Source organism: Balaenoptera acutorostrata, chromosome 13, assembly GCF_949987535.1.
Source record: "Balaenoptera acutorostrata chromosome 13, mBalAcu1.1, whole genome shotgun sequence".
In the NCBI taxonomy this organism is placed as follows: domain Eukaryota; kingdom Metazoa; phylum Chordata; class Mammalia; order Artiodactyla; family Balaenopteridae; genus Balaenoptera; species Balaenoptera acutorostrata.
Window position 1 is genome coordinate 54,488,217 of NC_080076.1, and position 20,565 is coordinate 54,508,781.

Below are 20,565 nucleotides of genomic sequence, written 5' to 3' on the forward strand. Positions count from 1 at the left end.
TTTTGTTTCTGGTCTCATACGGTAAACAAACATCCTTCATGGTCAATTCAGTGCCACAGTGTTTTGGTACTTTTGTGCTTTTTGGTGGTGAGTTTGTTTAAAATGGCCCCCAAGCATAGTGCTATCTAGTATCCATAAAGCAAGAAGGCTGGGATGTGCCATTTGGAAAAAATACACGTCTTAGAAAAACTCTGTCCAGGCATACATTACAGTGCTGTAGGTTGTGAATTCGATGTAAAGGAAACAATATATACTAAATAAGGTGTTTTTAAACAGAAAACACACGTAAAACGAGGTTATGCATTGATGAGGTGGTGAAAATGCCGTGACCAGAGACTCATACACAGAGAACCTGTGTTCCTCCTAGGAGCAATGGTTCACTATTCACTATTTCAGGGTTCACAGCAACTTTATAGAACCTAACTACCGTCAATAGCAAGAATCTACTGCATTTGACATCAAGAGCTTTTGCTATTATTCTTTTGTAAACTGAATCTCATGTTATATACTGACCTTACTCAAAATATAGGAAATACACAGAACTTTAAAACTTTTACTGAGAAGAAAGGCTGGTTCAGATAAATGGAATACTACCATGTTCCTGCAGAGAAAACAGTAATACTGCAAAATTTCTCTTCCTTCTCAAAAGTATACCTCTTATTTTGTGGATTCACAAAAATTTTCACATTAAATAAAGACCAATATCAGATATATTCTTTGGTTGTTTTAATTGGAATGTCTCTAGAAATGTCTGCTCTTGGTTTAAGATAGAAAATTCTTCCTTAACATGATGAGGAAAGTCCATTTTAGGTTTTCAGGAATGAGTGTTGTGTTATTAAATGCTATTCTGATATCTATTATAGAAGATTGTGTGTATTTTGACTGCTGAACATAATACATTTCAAAATACTAAGCCATCCTTGCTTAACCAACCTAATTATAGATTAAAACATGTTGTGAAATACAATTTCTCTATTATTTCACTTAGTTTTCTGTTTAAACTCACAATAACTTTCTTTAAACAAATCCCCAAATTTCACAAATAAAATCTTAAGCTTTAAAAGATATCAGATTGGGAACTCCCCGGTGGTCCAGTGGTTAGGACTTCGTGCTTTCACTGCTGAGGGCCTGGGTTCGATCCCAGGGTTGGGGAACTAAGATCCCACAAGCTAAGTGGCACAGCCAGAAAAAAACAAACAAACAAAAAACCCCCAAAAACATAAAAACAGAAGGCATTACTGCTTCTTGTAATACCACACACATGGTGAAGCCTCCCCTGCAAAACCAGAGGGAACAAGACAATAAGGAAAGTTCTGCTGTCCAACTGGCCAGCTTCACTGCAAACCCAATTACTTCAAACAGGAAGAGACATGGCCCTACATCTGGACAGGAAGGTGATGCCTACTTTGCTATCCAGCAGGAAGAAAACGGCTCTTTTCCCAAGGGCAGCCCAGCCAATCAGAAACTGTAGTCACCCAACCAATGAGAAGCCTCTTCCTGCAAAGGACTCTGCTTATTATTGCCCCTCCCAAGGTCCCCACCCACATGCCCTATAAAAGCAAGCTCCCCTTCCTGGTTCTCTGGATTTGCCTATGGCCTGCCATAGTTTGTATATGCCAAATTGCAATTCTTCTGGCTATTCTCAAATAAATTCACTTTTGCTGATAAAATAACTATTATTAAAGCTGAAAGACTCAATCTAGTACCCACTAGGGTTTAGCCTTACATTTAAACAGTGTTACTAGACTGGTTTCACACTACAAACTTATAGACCTTAAAATTCACAAAGTAAGACACAGTTAGGGGACTCCCCTGGCGGTCCAGTGGTTAGGACTCTGCGCCCCCACTGCAGAGGGTACAGGTTCCACCTGTCATCTGAGAACTAAGACCCCGAGGCACGCTTAAAAATCCTTTGTTATTGGCATTCGACTTAAAATCAATATGAGCCTCCACTGCTTTTAAAACAGACAAGATAATACAAAGTATTCTTTATCAGAGTATTCACAATTTGCAATTACGTATCAACGTATATCTGTTTCCCTTTTAGCCTATAAGCTCCAGGAGGGCAGGAGTCAACTTATGTTTGTTTACTCACTACTTGTGCTTTTCTGTTTGTCCCCTTCAAATCTCTCCACCTTGATGCATCACTGTGTTCCCTTGCCTTCTGCTTGCGTTCAATTAATAGGAGTACCAACAAAGGATGGAAAAGAATGAGATACACATATACACATACCACACACAAATGCTCTCGCCATCTCAATTACATTAACTTCCCTACAAGGCCTAAACTTCCTTTTTTGATAACAGTCTTTGCAGAACATTTCCTTCTCATTAAACAAACAAACCCACATACATGATTATATGAAAACACAGATCTAGTTCAATCCTCAGTTAGGTTTTTTTCCTTAGTATATAAACAAACAGTAGTAAGCTTTGTAAGAAACCATATACTGAGAAGTATTTTTCCTCGAAATCTAACCAATTAAAACAATTTTTAAAAAAATCCTTATTAATGACCAGAAAGAATCCAGTTTTTGGCAAAGAAGTCTTCTTCCTTTTGTTCTTAAAGGACTACTTGTAAAAAGTATTTGGTTAAGAATCCGCCTGCCAATGCAGGGGACATGGGTTCGATCCCTGGTCCAGGAAGATCCCACATGCCGCGGAGCAACCAAGTCCGTGCGCCACAACTACTGAGCCTGCGCTCTAGAGCCCGCAAGCCACAACTACTGAAGCCCACGCACCCTAGAGCCCGTGCTCTGCAATGAGAAGCCACTGCAATGATAATTCCATGCACCACAATGAAGAGTAGCCCCTGCTCGCCACAACTAGAGAAAGCCTGCGTGCAGCAACGAAGACCCAACGCAGCCAAAAATAAAATTAAAAAAAAAAAAACAAACAACCCCCCCCAAACTATATTCTATTAAGAACCTATTAAAAAAGTAAAACAGGGACTTCCCTGGGTCCAGTGGTTAAGATGCCTCAATTCAAATGCAGGGGGCATGGGTTCAATCCCTAGTCAGGGAACTAGGATCCCACATGCCCTGCGGTGTGGCCAAAAAAAAGTAAAATAAAACCAAAAAAACCATTAACAATGACAACAAAAGCAATGACTCCTTAATTTAGAAGATGATCATCACCATTTACTAAGAACCTAAGTCTCCATGGAATAAAACTCAGGAAAGGAGAATCAATTTTATACCTCATTCCATAGGACTTTAGTTTCTTAAGTACCAAAAAGAACTTTTTTCACTTGTAGGAAGGTTCCACAGAATGGAGTCAAGGTAAAACAATAAAACGCGTAGTCAGGGTGGGAGGGAGGGAGACGCAAGAGGGAAGAGATATGGGAACATATGTATATGTATAACTGATTCACTCTGTTATAAAGCAGAAACTAACACACCATTGTAAAGCAATTATACTCCAATAAAGATGTTAAAAAAACAAAACAAAACAAAAACGCAGTCAGTGCATGTGATATAAAAAGGCGTATATTCTACATATATTCATAAAAGAAATATTTTAGTTCAAAAAATTAAAAGCCTGATCTAAGATTGGAATTATTCTGGGACTGCCTAGTAGTAATGCTTAGGTCTTATTGTGTTTGTATCATGAATATATATATGAACTATTAAAAGTTAATATGATATAGTCAATAGACAACTCTGTCCTACATTTATGTTTATTAAAAACTGCCACAAACAAACAAAGCCTGTACAAAAAGCAGCCAGGGCATCGATCACTTTAAAACCATAACCTTGAGAGACACAGTTTGCTTAGGACTCCACCATCTTCTAACTTAGCCACGTAGTCTTCCTCTGCCACGTCTTCTTCTTCTTCGTCTGCCATAAACAAACAAAACCTGTACAAAAAATATCCCATAGTACCTATCACTTTGAAACAGTAATCTTGAGAGACATTATCACTTAGGACCCCCTCTTCCTCTGCCCTGGCCATGTCTTCTTCCTCTTCCTCGCCTGCCATAAACAAACAAAACCTGTACAAAAAATATCCCATAATACCTACTACTTCGAAATAGTAGTCTTGAGAGATATTATCGCCTAGGACCCCCTCTTCCTCTTCCTCGGCCACGTCCTCTTCCTCTTCCTCGGCCTCGGCCTCTTCCTGCAACTGAGGGAAGAGAAAAACAAAGTAAAGGAAATTCTCTTCTGTGCTGATGTTACCTGGCCACCACAAACAGCACCTACAGTAAAGAAAAGTTTAATTCAGCTTCTCTCAAATGTAACCTCAGTCACCCTTTCCCAACAGTTTACCATACAGAACCAAGAATTGCTGGCCTACTAATACCTTAATATTTGTTTCATTTGACTTTATTTACTGAGAAATTCATCAAGTTTTAAAATATTTTTTCTTTGTATCGTGCCTCAAATTCACCACAAAATAAAATACAAATGATTTGAACCTCACACAAGATGAAAAAGATATAATACTAACGGAACAGAACACAAACACTATGCGCCAGATGTTCCTGTTACTGTATAGAATCCAAGTTAGTTAATTCATGCCAAGAAAACTTAAAACATATTACATCAAATAAAAACTTCCTGACTTTTCAGAATCTTAAGTCATCTGATCCAATCATAACCTAGTACTTTAATCCAGTAGCAATATCCTTGTTACCTGGTCATCCTAGCTCTGAACTTTTCATTTTCAGACATCTATGAATATTTAAAAAATCTTGACATTTCTACCAATTGTTCCTAGTCTTACCATTCAAAGCAACAGAGTAAGTCTAGCACTTCTCTTAAAACAAGGCAGGTTAACCACACTTATCTCCAATTCCCTCTGAAGTACTATTCATGATGGAAAAGGAATAAAAATGGCAAATATCCATAAGGGGGAAAAAACAAACGCAGAAAAAACACAGTGGTTGAAAGATTTCAACAAATTTTTTAAGTCAGAAAATAGACTGAGAACTACAAATGTTTAGTAAAGGAAGAATAACTTCTAAAAGACCTAGGACCTTGGAAGCCAGGGGTGAGATGATGAGGCAGGGGGCTGAAAACAGGGTGGGGGGGAAAGCTTGACAATCCTTATGCAGAGCAGTAGATTGGCTAGTCCTCTTCCCCACCTTGCAAAGCTAATGATTATTTCCCTGACAGGTAGGTAGGAAAGAAAAGATAAAATTAACCCAAAGACCTTGAGGCAGAAAGGCTTCGGATTTGAAAACACTTGGAAAGTGGATGGTGGCAAAAGTCACAGAGCTGGAGGGAAGGAACAGGGGGATCAAGTCAGCGTTTTTCAAGCTATGTGTTACAACCTGAATTTTTTTTTTTTTTTTTTAACTGGAAGAGAATAGGATAGGAAGGTTAAGGGCATCTGCATGTATTAAGACTAAATAATTCTTCCTGAAGCTTTTGTTTCATTTATATGTATGAATAGGTCATGATGCAAAGTACAATATATTTCTTAGTGTGAGTGGAAGGAAAAGTGGAAGGAAAAGTCTCAAAATCATTGTGTTTAATATCAGCCCCTTTCTCCTGCCCTTCTCCTGTAACGCTGGCTGCCAGACATATGTCTCCCACAGTAGGTGACTAGAATCTTTTTCTGAGAAAACCAGCTCCAGAAGAGACTTCCAGATCCTGAAATTTTAGGTCTCCTCAGTAGAGAAGCCAACTTACTTTGAATCCACCCTCTAAGGAGTTCAGCCTCCATTCCCAAAAGTTCTCTTTTCAGAGTCCTTCTTAAACAACAGATGGCCAAAATGCAAGATACTATAGTAAAACCTTCAACATAAAGACCAAACTAAGAGATCAAATAAAAAGAGAAACCAGAGAAAACAACACCAAGTACAGAATAAAAGACAAAGAGAGAGGAAAAATAAAAGACTCAGAAGGAATCAGTCAGAAGACCCAATTATTAAGAATTCTAGGAAGAAAGAACAGAACGAGCAAAACAGAAGAAATTTATCAACGTTACACAAGTAAATTTCTTAGCTCTAAATGGCAAGAATATCCATACTGAAAGGGTCCACCAAGTACCCAGAACAACAGTGGACAAAATGCTAAGTCATTAAGAAATTTCAGAATAGCAGGAATAATGAGTCAATCTCTGGGCTTCCCTAGTGGTGCAGTGGTTAAGAACCTGCCTGCCAATGCAGGGGACAAGGGTTCGATCCCTGGTTCGGGAAGATCCCACAGGGCTCAGAGCAACTAAGCCTGTGCGCCACAACTACTGAGCCTGCGCTCTAGAGCCCGCGAGCCACAACTACTGAGCCCGCATTCTACAACTACTGAAGCCTGCACGCCTAGAGGCCGTGCTCCACAACAAGAGAAAACACTGCAATGAGAAGCCCGCACACCACAATGAAGAGTAGCCCCTGCTCGCAGCAACTAGAGAAAGCCCGCGCGCAGCAACAAAGACCCAGTGCGGCCAAAAATAAATAAATATAAATAAATAAATTTATTTTTAAAAAAAAGACTCAATCTCCAAATCTTTCAAAGTGCGCAGGGATTAGGGGACCAGGCCGTGCACAAAGGGACAGGAAGTAAGAACAACATCAGTCTTTTGAATAGCAATACCAGGAACTGTAAGAAACACTATATGTACTCATGGTAAGTAGAGGCAATTAAAACAAACCAACCAACCCGTGTTGTTTGCAAATATAAACATATTTTCAATAGCGAATTAGGGTATAAATACACCAGACACAAAAATGTTTATAATCCTTCAAACTTACCAGCTTCCCTCTTCTTAGACTTCACCTTCGGTTCAACATCCACGAGAAGTGTATCCAGAGGTAAGCTGTCTGGCAGAATAAAATATCGAATGTTATTTCCTCGAATACTCAGTGTTTCCAGCTGTACAGGTTCTCTGTTCTTCAGGGTCATTTTCACAGCTTTAAGATGTGTATTCATGCTGACATCTACACCTGGAGGGAAAAAAGAGGGCAATTATTAGCATAATAAGGAAGGCAACCAATTAATCTATCAAGCCACTTTTAGTACCATGTTACAGAAGAGTATTATCTGTTCTACAACTGGTAATGATGTCAGTATAAATCAGAAATCTTTCCTTCACTAGATTTTTCCTTAGCTTGCTGTTTACTAATCTTCTGTATTCTTCTTTCCCAAAATTAATAGACTTTTTTTTTTTCCCCCCCCTACTTTATTTATTTATTTATTTATTTTTGGCTGTGTTGGGTCTTCGGTTCGTGCGAGGGCTTTCTCCAGTTGCGGCAAGCGGGGGCCACTCTTCATTGCGGTGCGGGGACCGCTCTTCATCGCGGTGCGCGGGCCTTTCACTATCGCGGCCCCTCCCGTTGCGGGGCACAGGCTCCAGACGCGCAGGCTCAGCAGCTGTGGCTCACGGGCCCAGCCGCTCCGCGGCATGTGGGATCTTCCCAGACCAGGGCTCGAACCCGTGTCCCCTGCATTAGCAGGCAGACTCTCAACCACTGCGCCACCAGGGAAGCCCTAATAGACTTTTGATACATTCCATCTTGTTGGGGAACTTGATACAACGAGGGAGAGGGGAAAAAAATCCAAAAGATTTATGATCTCTTTCTATGTTCCAGGAACTGCATGCTAAGGCATTTTAGTTTAATCCTCAATGTCCTTATGGTAGATAATATGATTATCCCTATTGTGAGGACTAAAATATATATTCAGGATATAAGAAACTTGAAACAGTGGTTGTCAGTGGGGGAGGGAATTGGATTTTTACTAGATTTTGCTCCCCCAATTTACTAAATTTTCCTCCTGGGACATCATTTATTAAGTGCCTACTGTATGTGAGGCAAACCTTACATTACATTACTTTTGTGAGTGTCTTCCACCACTAGATTTTGAATTCCTAACAAGCAGGAAGAACACTCTGCTTCCTCTACAACATACAACACACAGCTCAGAAAAGAGCAGACTAAATCACTGTTTAAAATCACGGAATTTTAACAGGACAGAAATTACATTTCCTCAGATACGATCAGACCTTAAACTATACAGATTTCCTTTCACAGCAATTGGTGTTGCAAAGTTCTAGTAGACTCACAAATATTATCAGTTTAATACTATATATTTCTCTTGTTTACTCAGATGCTGGATCTACATGTTAAAAAATTATTTATAAATTTACAATTTAAATATTTCAGAGAGTAGAATGGTACCATATGCTAAGATAGCATTTTCTTTCATCAATTCTTTTAAAAATTTGCCCTTTTTTGGGGTAGCAGCTACTATTAGTGAAGAATCACGGTGGCTTTAAATATAAAACTACATATCATACATACAATATCATCAAAGAGTTAGACAGCTAAGAAAAAAGACAAATGTAATACTCTAATATGTTATGCTTAGATAAAATTATGGTTCTTCATCACCCCCATCCCATTTCCCACATATTTTTTACCCAGGATAATCAGACATGGAAACCCCATCCTCTATCTTCAAGGACTTTACAATCTAACAGGGGTCACAAAATTCTGATACAAGTAATATGTGTTTCGGAAGATGCAACATTCCAGGGGATACGTACAGGCAAAAGTAGAAAAGGCATAAAGCAGAAAAACAGCAGTCACACATAGGATAAGCTGGGGAATCCAGTCTGGTCTTAGCACAAGAACTTAAGGTGAGGCTTAAATAAGAAGGTCAATGAAATAATCCAGACAAAAGGAATGAGATTTGTACGATATAAAACATTCATAAACCAAAGAATTCTGGCCTGCAGGTGAAAGAGATAGGAAATAAAAAGTGTTACAAACGCAGTCCAACCTCCATACCTGTGATTGTTCCATGGACCTGTGTTCCATTCTTTAATTCAATGGTTACAGTTTCGTGACTCAATTTCATCAAAAATCTATAAAGACAATAGGAATAAAATGATAAATTTTCACTTTTAACACTTCAAAAACATGTTTATTAAGCCAAAGAGTGAAATTTCTAGATGCTGAAAAACTACTATGGACGCTATCTGCACCAATTCCTGTTAAGAGCTTGCATAACAATTTCAGCTTTCCCTGAATGATACCCTTAACGTTTATGAAAGAGCACAGTAACAGAAATTGTCACTTGGACATTTCTGATTCTCTAAGCCATTATACAGCTTAACCTCTGATCCATGCATATAGATCCTGAAGTCAGTATAAGCCACAAAACTGAAATCAAGAAATTACATGGATAAAAGTGCTCAAAAAACACAAGCTTCCAATTATAAGATAGTAAGTACTGGAGATATAATGTACATGACGGCTATAGTTAATACTGCTGTATGGTATATCTGAAAACTGCTAAGAGACTAGATCCTGAAAGTTCTCACGAGAAATAAGCCATTTTTTTCTTTTCTTTTGTATACATATGAGATGATGGATGTTAACAAACTTACTGTGGTGATCATTTCACAGCTTATGTAAGTCAAGTCATTATCCTGTACACCTTAAACTTAGTATGTCAATTATATTTCAATGAAACTGAAAAAAATGATACATTATAATTGGTATTAAAAGATTATACACTTATTGTATGTGTATAAATAAGGTTAAAGTCTCCTTTTCTAACCCTCCTCCAGGTATGTGGGGATATTCTAGACCATTTTATATGCAAACATAAGCATTTACATAAAATTTACTTTTACAGAAACTGGGCCATACTATAATGGCTTCTGTAACTTTTAGTTCTCATTTAGCATTTAGAGACATTTATGCAAACCCCCACCAAATTCATTTATGCAAATCCTCACCAACACTAATTGTCACCAATCTTTTTTTGGTCAATTTGATAGGGGAAAAAAGGCAATTTGCTTTTCCCTATCACTTGTTGAGTAATTCTTCATGAATACAGGAAATCTGTATTTCTTCTGCTAATTTCCTATTCACGTTATTCACAACTCCAATTAGGTCGAATTCTTCTTTTATTTTCTATCAGTTTGCCACAGAAATTCAAGTTCATGGTTTTCTTTAGCCATACAATTTTTTTTCATTTTTATGTTGTTAAATTTATGAATCCTTCTTGGGTATGTAATTTGTTTAGAAAGATGATTCCCACCCCAAGATTATAAAAAGTCTCTTATTTTCTTCTACTGTTATATTTAGAGTTTTAATCCACCTGGAATTCGTCTCTTTTCTGTGCAATATGAGGTAGGAAGCTGCCTTTATGATTTTCCCAAGTTGGATAGCCAGGTGTCTCAATAACGTTTACTGAACAGTCATCCATTCCCCTCTTCATCTATTCTTCTGTTCTCCAACTTTTTATTACGAAATATTGCAGAGGAAGCTGAAGGGTTCACACACTATGAAAATGTTAACATTTGTGTGTCCCCCTCCCCCCCACTTACACTGTCACCATATTATCTGAAAGTAAACTGCAGTCACTTCAGCATGCATTTTCTCATGAGGACCTTCTCCCACATAACCATAACACCGCAATCACATCTAGGAAAATGAACAATAATCCTACAATATGATCTAATATACAACTCATATTCAAAATTTCTGGTCTATAGTATGTACTTTGTATACCCTATCACACTAAATGTAGGATTACCTACTTTCCCCCCAACTAGTCTATCCTTGAGGTTAAGGATCATGAACTTTATATCTAATCCTGGATTGTAACAGGCACTGAATAAGTTGGCTAAAATGTTTCAATGATTAAAGGGAAATCAGCCTTAAAATACAACATATTAAGTGGTATAGACAGCCATCAAAAAAGGGGAAATTACTTGGTCTTGCATAAAGCAAGTCCCAAACTTGTTCTCATATAAAGAAAAAACTGTGTGTTGAATCCCTTCCCTTTCCATATTTGCTGTCAAGAAAAAAAGTCTCTCTTAATGAATTGGTAATGCTTTATTTCACCAGATAAGAATTCTTGGGCTTCCCTGGTGGCGCAGTGGTTGAGAGTCTGCCTGCTAATGCAGGGGACACGGGTTCGAGCCCTGGTCTGGGAAGATCCCACATGCCACGGAGCAGCTGGGCCCGTGAGCCACAATTGCTGAGCCTGCGCGTCTGGAGCCTATGCCCCGCGACGGGAGGGGCCGCGATAGTGAAAGGCCCGCGCACCGCGATGAAGAGTGGCCCCCGCTTGCCGCAACTGGAGAAAGCCCTCGCACGAACCGAAGACCCAACACAGCCAAAAATAAATAAATAAATAAATAAATAAATAAGAAAATCCTTTAAAAAAAAAAAAAAAGAATTCTTTAACTTAGCTCAAATTTAATATAACTATATTAGCCTAGAATTTTCACCTAATGGTTTCTTTCCATTATCAATTTAAAACTTGTTTTTACTTTAATTGTCCCATCCAGTAATAACTTCTACTTTTATAAAATTTCTTTCAAATCATTTTTAGAAACAGGCAGGATTCAAGTAAAAATAAAATATTTTATTAATCAAGCAGTATACCATATGGAAATAAAAGGAAAACCAGCAAGTAAGAAAACCTCTGAAACAATTAAAATACATTTTATCAAGTCCAAGGATATTTCTTTGATAAATAATATTTATCATTATATATTATCTGGTAGTCTCTGTGCTTGGTAATGAGGATTAAAAATGAGTAAGACTAGGCCCCCAAGGAGCTCAAACTCTAGAAGGCAGAACAGACACATGAAAGATTTTTTTAAAAGTAATTACGTAAATTTAAATCACAATGGAGATATGCACAGGTTTTTACCATGAATATAATGTAGCATGGGTAGGAAGGAGTCAGATCTTAGTGGACTTCTAGTAAGAAGTCTGAAAAGTTGGAAATATGCAGCAAAGAGAGACAAGAGCAAAGATAATAGTAAGAAACAGCACAAGGTACACAGAAATTATAGGTATTACTGTTGGAATACTAAGTCCAAGAAAATGTGTAGGGAAGAGGTTCCTTTCATGGAATGCCCAAGCTCTGTTGAAGAATTCCCCTAGAAGAACTGCTGAAGGGTTTTCATCAATGGAGTGGCGTGCCACATCGGAAGACAAATTAGGCAGCTAGAGCAATAGATAGATTAAAGTAATCAAGACGTAGGAACTACAAATAGATCAATGAAACAGAACAGAATCCAGAAGTTCACTATCCAGGCAGCGGTTTGGGTTTCACAGGTGTATACATTTTTCAAAATTGGGAAATGCACACTGAATTTCACTGTATGAGATATTTACTTTAAGAAGTGAGATTAAAGAACACAGGTGGGAAGAAAAGGGAGCCTGAACAGCTTAGTGGTGTCGACTGGAGTGGCAAGGAAGGTTAATTGAGGGCAGGAGAAATAAACACAGTTATCCGAGCCCAGGAACCAAGCAAATTCAAATTATTTTCTGATGAATCCTTCACTACCTGAATTCTTTCTGCTTACTGTAACTTAAGATATTCAGATAATACTCAACTATTCAGATAAAATGGTATCCTTCGGTATAGCACTGAAATGGTATCCAAACTCACACTATTAAATTCAAAAATCAAAGAGAACAGGATAGTGAAAGATACTTATATTAGGTAGGTAAATTTGCCAAAACCTGGCACCTTATCAGATTATCAGGATTATCAAGAGGAAGAAGTCAAAGGTGACTCCCAGGTTTTTGGTTAGGGAGACAGTATAACAGTGTCACCAACTGAGATACGGAAATAACAAAGTCAACCAAAACCGCAAACCAGTTAGACAAACACCCATTTTTCCTGGCGTAAAATACATTCTCCAGTTATTAGAAATTTTGTTTCTATAGTGTAAGACACAGAATAGGATTCAGTACAGCCATTAAAATTTATAGGAAAATTCCGTCACAACACGGACTATCTTTAAAGGAGACAAACTGATTCCAAAGAGTATGACATAAAACTTAACTACAGATTCAGACTGGCAGGTATTGAGAAATTGAAAAAATAAACTTTAAATTCTGAGATGTTTCCCCCCAAAGTTATACTTCAAATAAAAATGGACGAAGTCTTCCAGTTATAAGATAAGTAAGTATTAGGGATGTAATGTACAACATGATAAATATAATTAACACCGCTGTATGTTATATATGAAAGCTAAGAAAGTAAATCTTGAGTCCGCATCACAAGAAAAAAAAATTTTGTCTATTTCTTTAATTTTGTACCTATATGAGATGATGGATGCTCACTAAACTTATTGTGTTAATCACTTCGTGATGGATGTAAATCAAATAACTATGCCGTATACCTTAAAGTTATACAGTGCCGTACGCCAATTACATCTCAATAAAACTGTAAGAAAAAAAATGGACAAAAAGTTAACCTTAAATGCCCTCTCTACAAACGCCACCCTGAATATAACAATGAGGATTTTATATGTTATTTCAAACATACTACAAACGATCTACTTGTCTACCTTCACCACAAAACATAAAGCTCCAACAAGGCACGGACTCTGTCTTGAAAAAAAGAAAAAAAAGAATACATTATGAGAGCACAGTGTAACAGGTGCCCAAAACACTGACAATCCTTGACTGAACAGACAAGAAACTAGCTAAGCTAGTTTGTAACTGCCGGCTGGGTTATTAGAAACCTCTGCAGGCTCTCAGCCTCAAGGAAAAATACCTAAACCCAATCTATTTGCAAGTAGTTTAGAATGAATTGCTCCAATCAGTAAACAAGTCTTCAGTAGGCTCAGCTAACCAGCCAAATTTAAACACAGAAATGAACAAGAAATCTCTATTATCTGTGTAATCAGTCAAAAAATACAGAAAAGAGATTCTGTCCCACGTTGGGAGACTTTTCCTAAAGCAAAGTCCTATTTTAAGGGGAAATGTCGGTTGAATAACATTAAGTCTAGTGAGTAACAACAAGGGGGGAAAAACACACTAAAAAAAACAACTTCAAAAGTCCATCCCTGATTTGAAACATTTCGGAATTGGGTTTCATTATTTCCAGATGAACTCCTGCAGCTTCTAAGTACTCTTCAAAGTGCGGTGGTAGTTTCATCACGAAAAACGCATTAACTTAAACTACTTACGCAGTAGTATCTTTATGTCTCCCACATTCTCAGGGAGCGTGGACCTAGTTATATTTGCCGGCTCCTGAGGGCTGAGACGAGCCAGAAACGCAACCTAGACTAGAGCACAAGTTCTACTCAAAATGAAAGTCGGTAAGAAACCGGGAGTAAGAGCTTGTAAGTCTGGCGCTGCACCTCTAAGGCCTCGAAGACTCTGTGTGGGAAAACATGGCCCGACCTTTACCTCCACTTCTTGGAAGATACGGGGGATCCCCGCGCGACCCAGTCTGAAGCCCGGGCCCGAGCGGCCGCGGCGGCGCGGCCAAGATAGGACGGGAGCGGCGGGCGCCGGAGGCCGTTAAGCAGGCCGCGCGCACACGCGGCTTTCGCGCCTCCAGCCTCTGGGGCAGTCCAGCCTCCCCCTCCCGGCCCACACCGTCCAGACCGTCCCCTCACAGTCCTCACCCCGCCTGGTCACCTCCTCACCTCACGAGCTTCATCCTAGCGGCGCCGTCACCCTTTCAGTCCAAGAGCACACAAAACCGAAAAACCGAGCGCCGACCGGCTACGAATATGAATGGCCGGAAACACTCCCAGGGTTCCGACGTAAAGACCGCGCGTACCACTGCGGACGCACGGCGGAAACGCCGAGACCACCCTTGAGCTACTCGCTTCCGGCCGTGAGGAGCGCCACTGCGGCCCCTGGCGGCTGGAGGTGTGCCTTGCAACTGCTGAGGGGGTTTAGGGCTGCTTCAGGAGGAAACTTCCGGTAAGAGGGAAATTTGAGGAGATTAAATCCCATTAGGGGGCATGGCTGGGCTCCGTGTATTAAGCAGCACGAAATTTACTCCTTAATGAAAGGAAGTTCTGGGAGAAGTCCAGAGGATTATGCTAACTTTGCTCCAACACCAGGAACCTCAACATTACTTAACGTGCCTGAAGAAAATCACACATTTTTTTTTTTAATGTCAACTTTTTAAAAATTTAATTTTATTTATTTTTGGCTGCGTTGGGTCTCTGTTGCTGCGCACGGGCTTTCTCTAGTGGAGAGTGGGGGCTACTCTTCGTTGTGGTGCGCGGGCTTCTCATTGCGGTGGCTTCTCTTGTTGTGGAGTACAGGCTCTAGAGCGCAGGCTCAGTAGTTGTGGCACGTGGGCTCAGTAGTTGTGGCTCATGGGCTATAGAGCGCAGGCTCAGTAGTTGTGGCGCATGGGCTTAGTTGCTCCGCAGCATGTGGGATCTTCCCGGAGCAGGGCTCAAACCCGTGTGCCCTGCACTGGCAGGCGGATTCTTAACCACTGCGCCACCAGGGAAGCCCAGAAAAATCACACCATTTAACTGATTATTTTCACTTTAAATTCTGGTCACAAACCTCAGAAGGGTTCCCCACAGTGCCCAGAGATCCAGAGATCGTGTTATGCTTCTCTAATGGATACTTTCTCCTTTAGCCTAGGTGATCTCCTCCAAAACTATGGCTTTAATTTGTATCTCCAGCTTGGACTTCATCGCTGGTCATCAGAATTCTTGAATGTTGTGAGGCAATTCTCATCAAACATTAATGTGCATAGGACTCAACTGGAGGAAATATTAGAATGAAAATTCTGATTCCGTTGGTATGGGGTCTGAAATTCTGCACTTCTAACAAGCCTTCAGTTGATGAAGATGCCCCTAGTCCATGGATCTCAATCTGAGTAGCAAGACTGTAATGGACATATATGTGCTGCCTTCTCAACATCTATCCCCCTGTCTTCCCAACAGTTCCTAATAATCTCCTGGTGATCCAATGTGGACCAAATTGCTATAATTTTTCTTTGTTTTTATTTTTTAGCTTGAAAATTTTTTAGGATTTTTACATAGTATAAAATTTCTCATAGTATAAAACTGTCAAGAGTCCTGAAATAAAGTCAGCAAGAATGGAGCAACAAAGGAAAAGCCTTTATTTGCTGCTAGCAGGAGGGTCAGTCTGAAAGTCTGTCTTCTTGGAGTTAGCTGAGGTTTTATATATTACAGGCATTTAGATTGGTCATAAGAAAGAAAAGGAACAAGGAAATGAGAATGTAACATGTGGGGCAATACAACTATTTCATCATTAGTTTTTAGAAGTAGATGTCTTAATGATAAGCATGCGCAAAAAAGTACATTCTGCAATTTGGAGTGAGCAAGGAAAGCAAACAATTTAAACAAATCCAGATTACATTCACAATTTTAAGTTTGGCAAAAGAATTTACAAGTAGGGGCTTATGTTTCTTGTGTAGGGTTCTGAAAAAGAACTTCACATATTTACAGAACCATAATGTTCAGCACCAAGATGCATCATTTAGGCCACAGCATTTGTTTTTAGCATGTGCACATGGCAAAAGATGAACCAATCACAGCTTTCCCCCCCCGGGGACTTTCTCAGGAGCTCTCAGGAATGGAAGCCTCTCTTTTTACTAGGATAATTCGCTGTGAGCTTATATGATCTTTGAAAGCTCAATCAAGCAAGATAATTTATTCACTGGATCATGATTATTTTTTAGTAGACAACAAATCAAATGACCCAACTCTGAAGTGTATAATACAGTATTGTAAAAGCAAACTATTTTATATTTTCACAGCATGCTTCAACACCTGATTGTATTCAGTTTTATAAAAGAAAACCTAGAACAAATTGCACAGGAATTATACATCAAATATGAATTCCTTATGTATCAAAAATAAATACATACAATTTCATATGGTGTGACATTTGTAAGGATTCCAACGCTCCTGATTGTGGCCAATACAAGTATAGTGGAATAGATCACTCAGGAGCAGAGGCCCTGGAACTTCCCTGGTGGTCCAGTGGTTAAGACTCCATGCTCCCAATGCAGGGGGCCCAGGTACCATCCCTGGTCAGGGAACGAGATCTCGCATGCAGCAGCTAAAAGATCCCGCGTGCTGCAACTAAGACCAGATGCAGGCAAATAAATAAATATTAAAAAAAAAAAGAAAAGAAAAGAAGCAGAGGCCAATTTTTTGGAAGTGGAAACTTGTAAATATGATTTGTGTATGTGTGTATACCAGAATTTGAGTTACTACAGATAAAGTGGTTTACAAAGAGAGATCCCACCAATTGTCTGACAATCTGAAGGTGAAGGCAAATATAGGTCAGATATTCTATCAACAGTAGATAACCAGCTTTAATCAGGTTGGCAGTCTACTCCTGAGTTTTTCCCCAATTCAAGCCGTTTGGTATATGCCATTAAAGTATATTGTTGACCCCTGAACAACTCCGGCGTTAGGGGCACAGAGCCTCTGCTCAGTGGAAAATCCATGCATAACTTACAGTCGCCCCTCCATATCCCCAGTCCCACATCCTCCGATTCAACCAACCAGTTGATGATGATTGTTTAGTACTTTAGTACTTACTACTGAAAAAAAAAAAAAAATCCCCGTATAACTGGACTTGTTTAAACTTGTGTCGAACGAGGGACAAATGAATGTATCAGGCACTGGGGATGGGCGGGGGGAGGAAGACAGGTTTTTGCCACAACACAAGCTATGGTGATGTGACCAATGGCTTCACCCACCAATACTTCTCATTTTGGTTTTTAAACCACAGAACCTCCCCAAACTAAACTGACAGGCAGCTCAATAAAGTTTTGTGGAAGATGTATTCTCATAAAAACATCAGGCTTCGCAAACTTAGAGCACATTTTGGCTGGACTTGGCTTCAAAAAAGGAGGGACGGAAGAGGAGAACCTCTCTTCAGATTCTCAAGGGCAAGAGCACCCATTTACCCATCCTCACAGTTCTGCAAATGAGGAAAGAGTAGCACAGAGAGCGTGTTCAAAAGCAGGGTAGAACCAAGAATCCTAGTGCGAGAACCCTGGATTCTATCTTTAGGGGTCTCTAAGAGTCAAAGCTTTGAACACCCGCCATGACTAAACGTGGTGGAACTTTCTACAATTTCTTGTCGACTCTTGTGCTCTGTCTGATGCCCAGGGAGGAAAGTGTGCAAGGAGACGCTGAAGCCCTGCATTTTGGGGAGGTGCTGGAGTGCAGTGCCGGGAAGGAGAGAGAAGGGTCAATCGCCTACCCTTTTCTTTACATTGGCCCCTGTCGAAGATTAGAGGTATCTGAACTGGAAGTCGCAGAGAGCAGTACCTGCAACCAACAGAAGAACCGGTGGCGACGGATTTTCAACACAAACCACCACCGCTGGGGGCGTGCGTGGCTTTACTCCAAGAGACGAGCGGGGAAAGGGAAGCGTCTGCCGCTCGCCGCAGAGGCGCCCACCCGCGGTGCGCGCACGCGAGGCCTCCCACTGCGCCTGCGCTGCGGTCCGACGCTGGCTCGTCTTTCCCCGACGCCCAGCAGTCCGGGCCGGGGTGAAAAACTGCGTGACACGCAAGTAGCGTGGCGGCCATCTTCATCTTCTGGGCACGTCAGCTGAGCCGGTTCAGGCAAGAAAGGAGCGTTGCGCAAGCGCGCCCAAGACGGTCCCAGGTAACTCCCATCTGACGGGCGAGGCGTAGCCGTCATCGCCGGAAGTTTGGCGTTTCTGCGCCGCGGGAGAGGCGGCGGTGGCGGCAGAAGCAGCTGAGTGTCTCCCGATACCCGGATGTGAGGCGGTCTGCTAGCTCTCATCGGACCCTCGGCCGGGAGCGAGGAAGGTACGGTAGCGTCCCGACCGCCCCGCCGCCCGCTGTCGCGTCACTAGCGTCCTCGCCTCCCTGTTGCCAGCCCCACCGGAGAGCCGGACGCTTCTCCCCCTTCCTGTCCGCCCCTCTGTGTCGTGCTGCCTCGCACGCCCTTCCTACTCCTCGGGTCCCGGCTCCTGGCGCCCCTGGGAGGGAGTGGGGGGCTCGGAGGCGCGGTCGCTTGAGGCAGGTAACCGAGCTGCGCGGCTCGGCTGCCCAGTCGCCGCATCACCTGCCGCGGCCCGCTGGGTGGTCAGCGGTAGTAAGGGGCCGTGGCCGAGGACGGGGTCAGGCCGGGCCTCCCAGGCGGCCGCGCGGGCTTCCGGAGCCCCCGAGGTGGCGTGCAGCCATTGCGGCGGCCGGGGAGGTGTCGGCGCCGGCCCGCAGGTAGCCCGGCCTCGTCCCCACCCCCGGCGTCTTTCCTTCCGTGCGTCTCCCCCGAACCCGCCGTTCCAGCCCTGGCGGAGCTGCGGTCCTGCGGCTCGCTCCCCTGCCCGTCGTCCCCCGCCGACCCTGCGTGAACCCTGAGGCCTCTGCAGTCTGCGGGGCGGGATGTGGGGATCCTGGCCTCACGGTCCTTAGACTGGGAGGGGAGCTGTGGCCCGGGTCCAGGGTCATAGTGTGGTTCTGGTTGGACAGGACGGTCTGGGCGCAGGCAGGGCTGCTCAGGAGTAGAAATTGGGTGTGTTGAGGGGCATAGTGAAGTTTGTAGAGATAGATGCGAGCAGAAGAGAATTGGGTCCTCGATTTTGATCGCTATTCTTAAGATTATTTTATAACGGGGGTTTGTTTTTCTCGGGCAGAATGGGAGAGATAGCAACTCCAAAAATTGGAGAACATTGCCACTCCCACACACTTAACCTCCCCCTCCCTCATCCCCAAATGTTTTGTTTTGAAATCCCGGCATGTACGGTATTTTCCAGGAGTGGGGGCGGGGGAGGAGGAAGGAGTTAAATCCTTGAGGTTTTAGAAGTACTGTGCATCTTGTTTTCGGGTAGCCTTCGGTAGCTGAAAAGGGATTCTTTCAGCAGGAAGTAGTTGCAGCACACAGTATTCGAATAGTATTATCAAACGATGTTTCAGTAAATAGCCTTAACAGAAACCAGTAAAAGAATGCTACTTAGTGGAAGAGTAGGATGTGGGTGTGCTTTGTTTTTTCCTCACCTAAACGTTATTTAAAAAAAAAAAAAAAAAGGTAAAACACAATTTCAATTTAAAACATTTTGGATGCCGTGAATTGTTATATTCAGCCTCTTCTGATTAAGTCCTTAGTTTCTGCTTTACACAGGGCATCAATACCAATGGAACTTTTTTAATTTGAAAAACTTTAAAAAATCTCACCGTGGAATTAGAAATGAGAGTGGGATAAAAAGTGCTTAATTTGGAATCTGCAAATTCAGACCTAGAGCATGTGCAGAAATGAGAAAGCTGTAACAGACACTTCCCCCTTTTGGGCAGAATGCAGTGTATGCCCCTTAGGTCAGATGTGTGTCTTTGGAAGTACCCTTCTTAGAACAAAATCTCCCCTATGTTATGAGCTTCTGCCCACCTTACTAATTCCCGGGTAAAGAAAATATGCTGTCATTTTTCGTTGATTAGTATTATAATTCTGTAGTGAAAAAGTAGTTTTTTTTAACATCAGACCCAAACAAGATTTTGTGCTAGGCCTTTAAATCGATAAATTATGCTTCCAGAAGAACTGAAAAAGGACCCTAATTAATGAATGTCATTAACCTCTTTTGCTGGATGGCCTTTTTTAGCCTGGTAATTCATCAGCACAAAGCTGACTGTAATTATTCTAATAATGAAGGAGACTAGCATTGCACAATGGATTTTTTAATAGTTAAGTATTTTTTCGTGAGTTTTGTTAGCAGATTTATGTTACACGTTGAGTAATATGAATAACCTCAGCTGAAGGTGATCAGAAGTTTAGATGGTAGGTAGAAACCAACTCCAGTAAAGTTGTTACCATACGTAATTCGATTAAGGGCTCTGTTAACCCCTCTGAAGCTCAGACTTCAAT

General features: G+C 41.3%; 2 protein-coding genes across 12 annotated transcripts in view; one reads left to right on the forward strand and one right to left on the reverse strand.

Moving 5' to 3' along the window:
• Window positions 1-3,665: 3,665 nt before the first annotated feature.
• Window positions 3,666-18,153, reverse strand: SNRPD1 (small nuclear ribonucleoprotein D1 polypeptide). Of its 5 annotated transcripts, none has more exons than XM_057527291.1 (5): window positions 18,007-18,153; window positions 8,735-8,811; window positions 6,698-6,889; window positions 4,024-4,128; window positions 3,666-3,859 (listed from the first exon to the last, which is right to left on the reverse strand). In XM_057527291.1, exons 2-4 carry the CDS (start codon window positions 8,802-8,804, stop codon window positions 4,052-4,054), a joined length of 339 nt encoding a protein of 112 aa, XP_057383274.1. In that variant the 5' UTR covers window positions 8,805-8,811; window positions 18,007-18,153; the 3' UTR covers window positions 3,666-3,859; window positions 4,024-4,051. The 5 variants fall into 5 exon arrangements, with proteins under 5 accessions (XP_057383274.1, XP_028018491.1, XP_057383272.1 ...); XM_028162690.2 differs by lacking the exon at window positions 18,007-18,153 and adding an exon at window positions 14,365-14,512 and having other exon boundaries at window positions 3,666-3,839; XM_057527289.1 differs by lacking the exon at window positions 18,007-18,153 and adding an exon at window positions 14,365-14,512.
• Window positions 18,154-18,223: 70 nt separating this feature from the next.
• Window positions 18,224-20,565, forward strand: part of ESCO1 (establishment of sister chromatid cohesion N-acetyltransferase 1) — a 67,065-nt gene continuing 64,723 nt past the window's right edge. For 6 of the 7 annotated variants that reach the window (XM_057527286.1, XM_007197633.3, XM_007197634.3 and 3 more), the window contains exon 1: window positions 18,290-18,515. The gene's annotated coding sequence lies outside the window, so the exon portion shown is untranslated. Of the gene's footprint in view, window positions 18,516-20,565 lie in introns of all 7 variants that reach the window. The other variant, XR_452506.3, reaches the window with a different exon arrangement.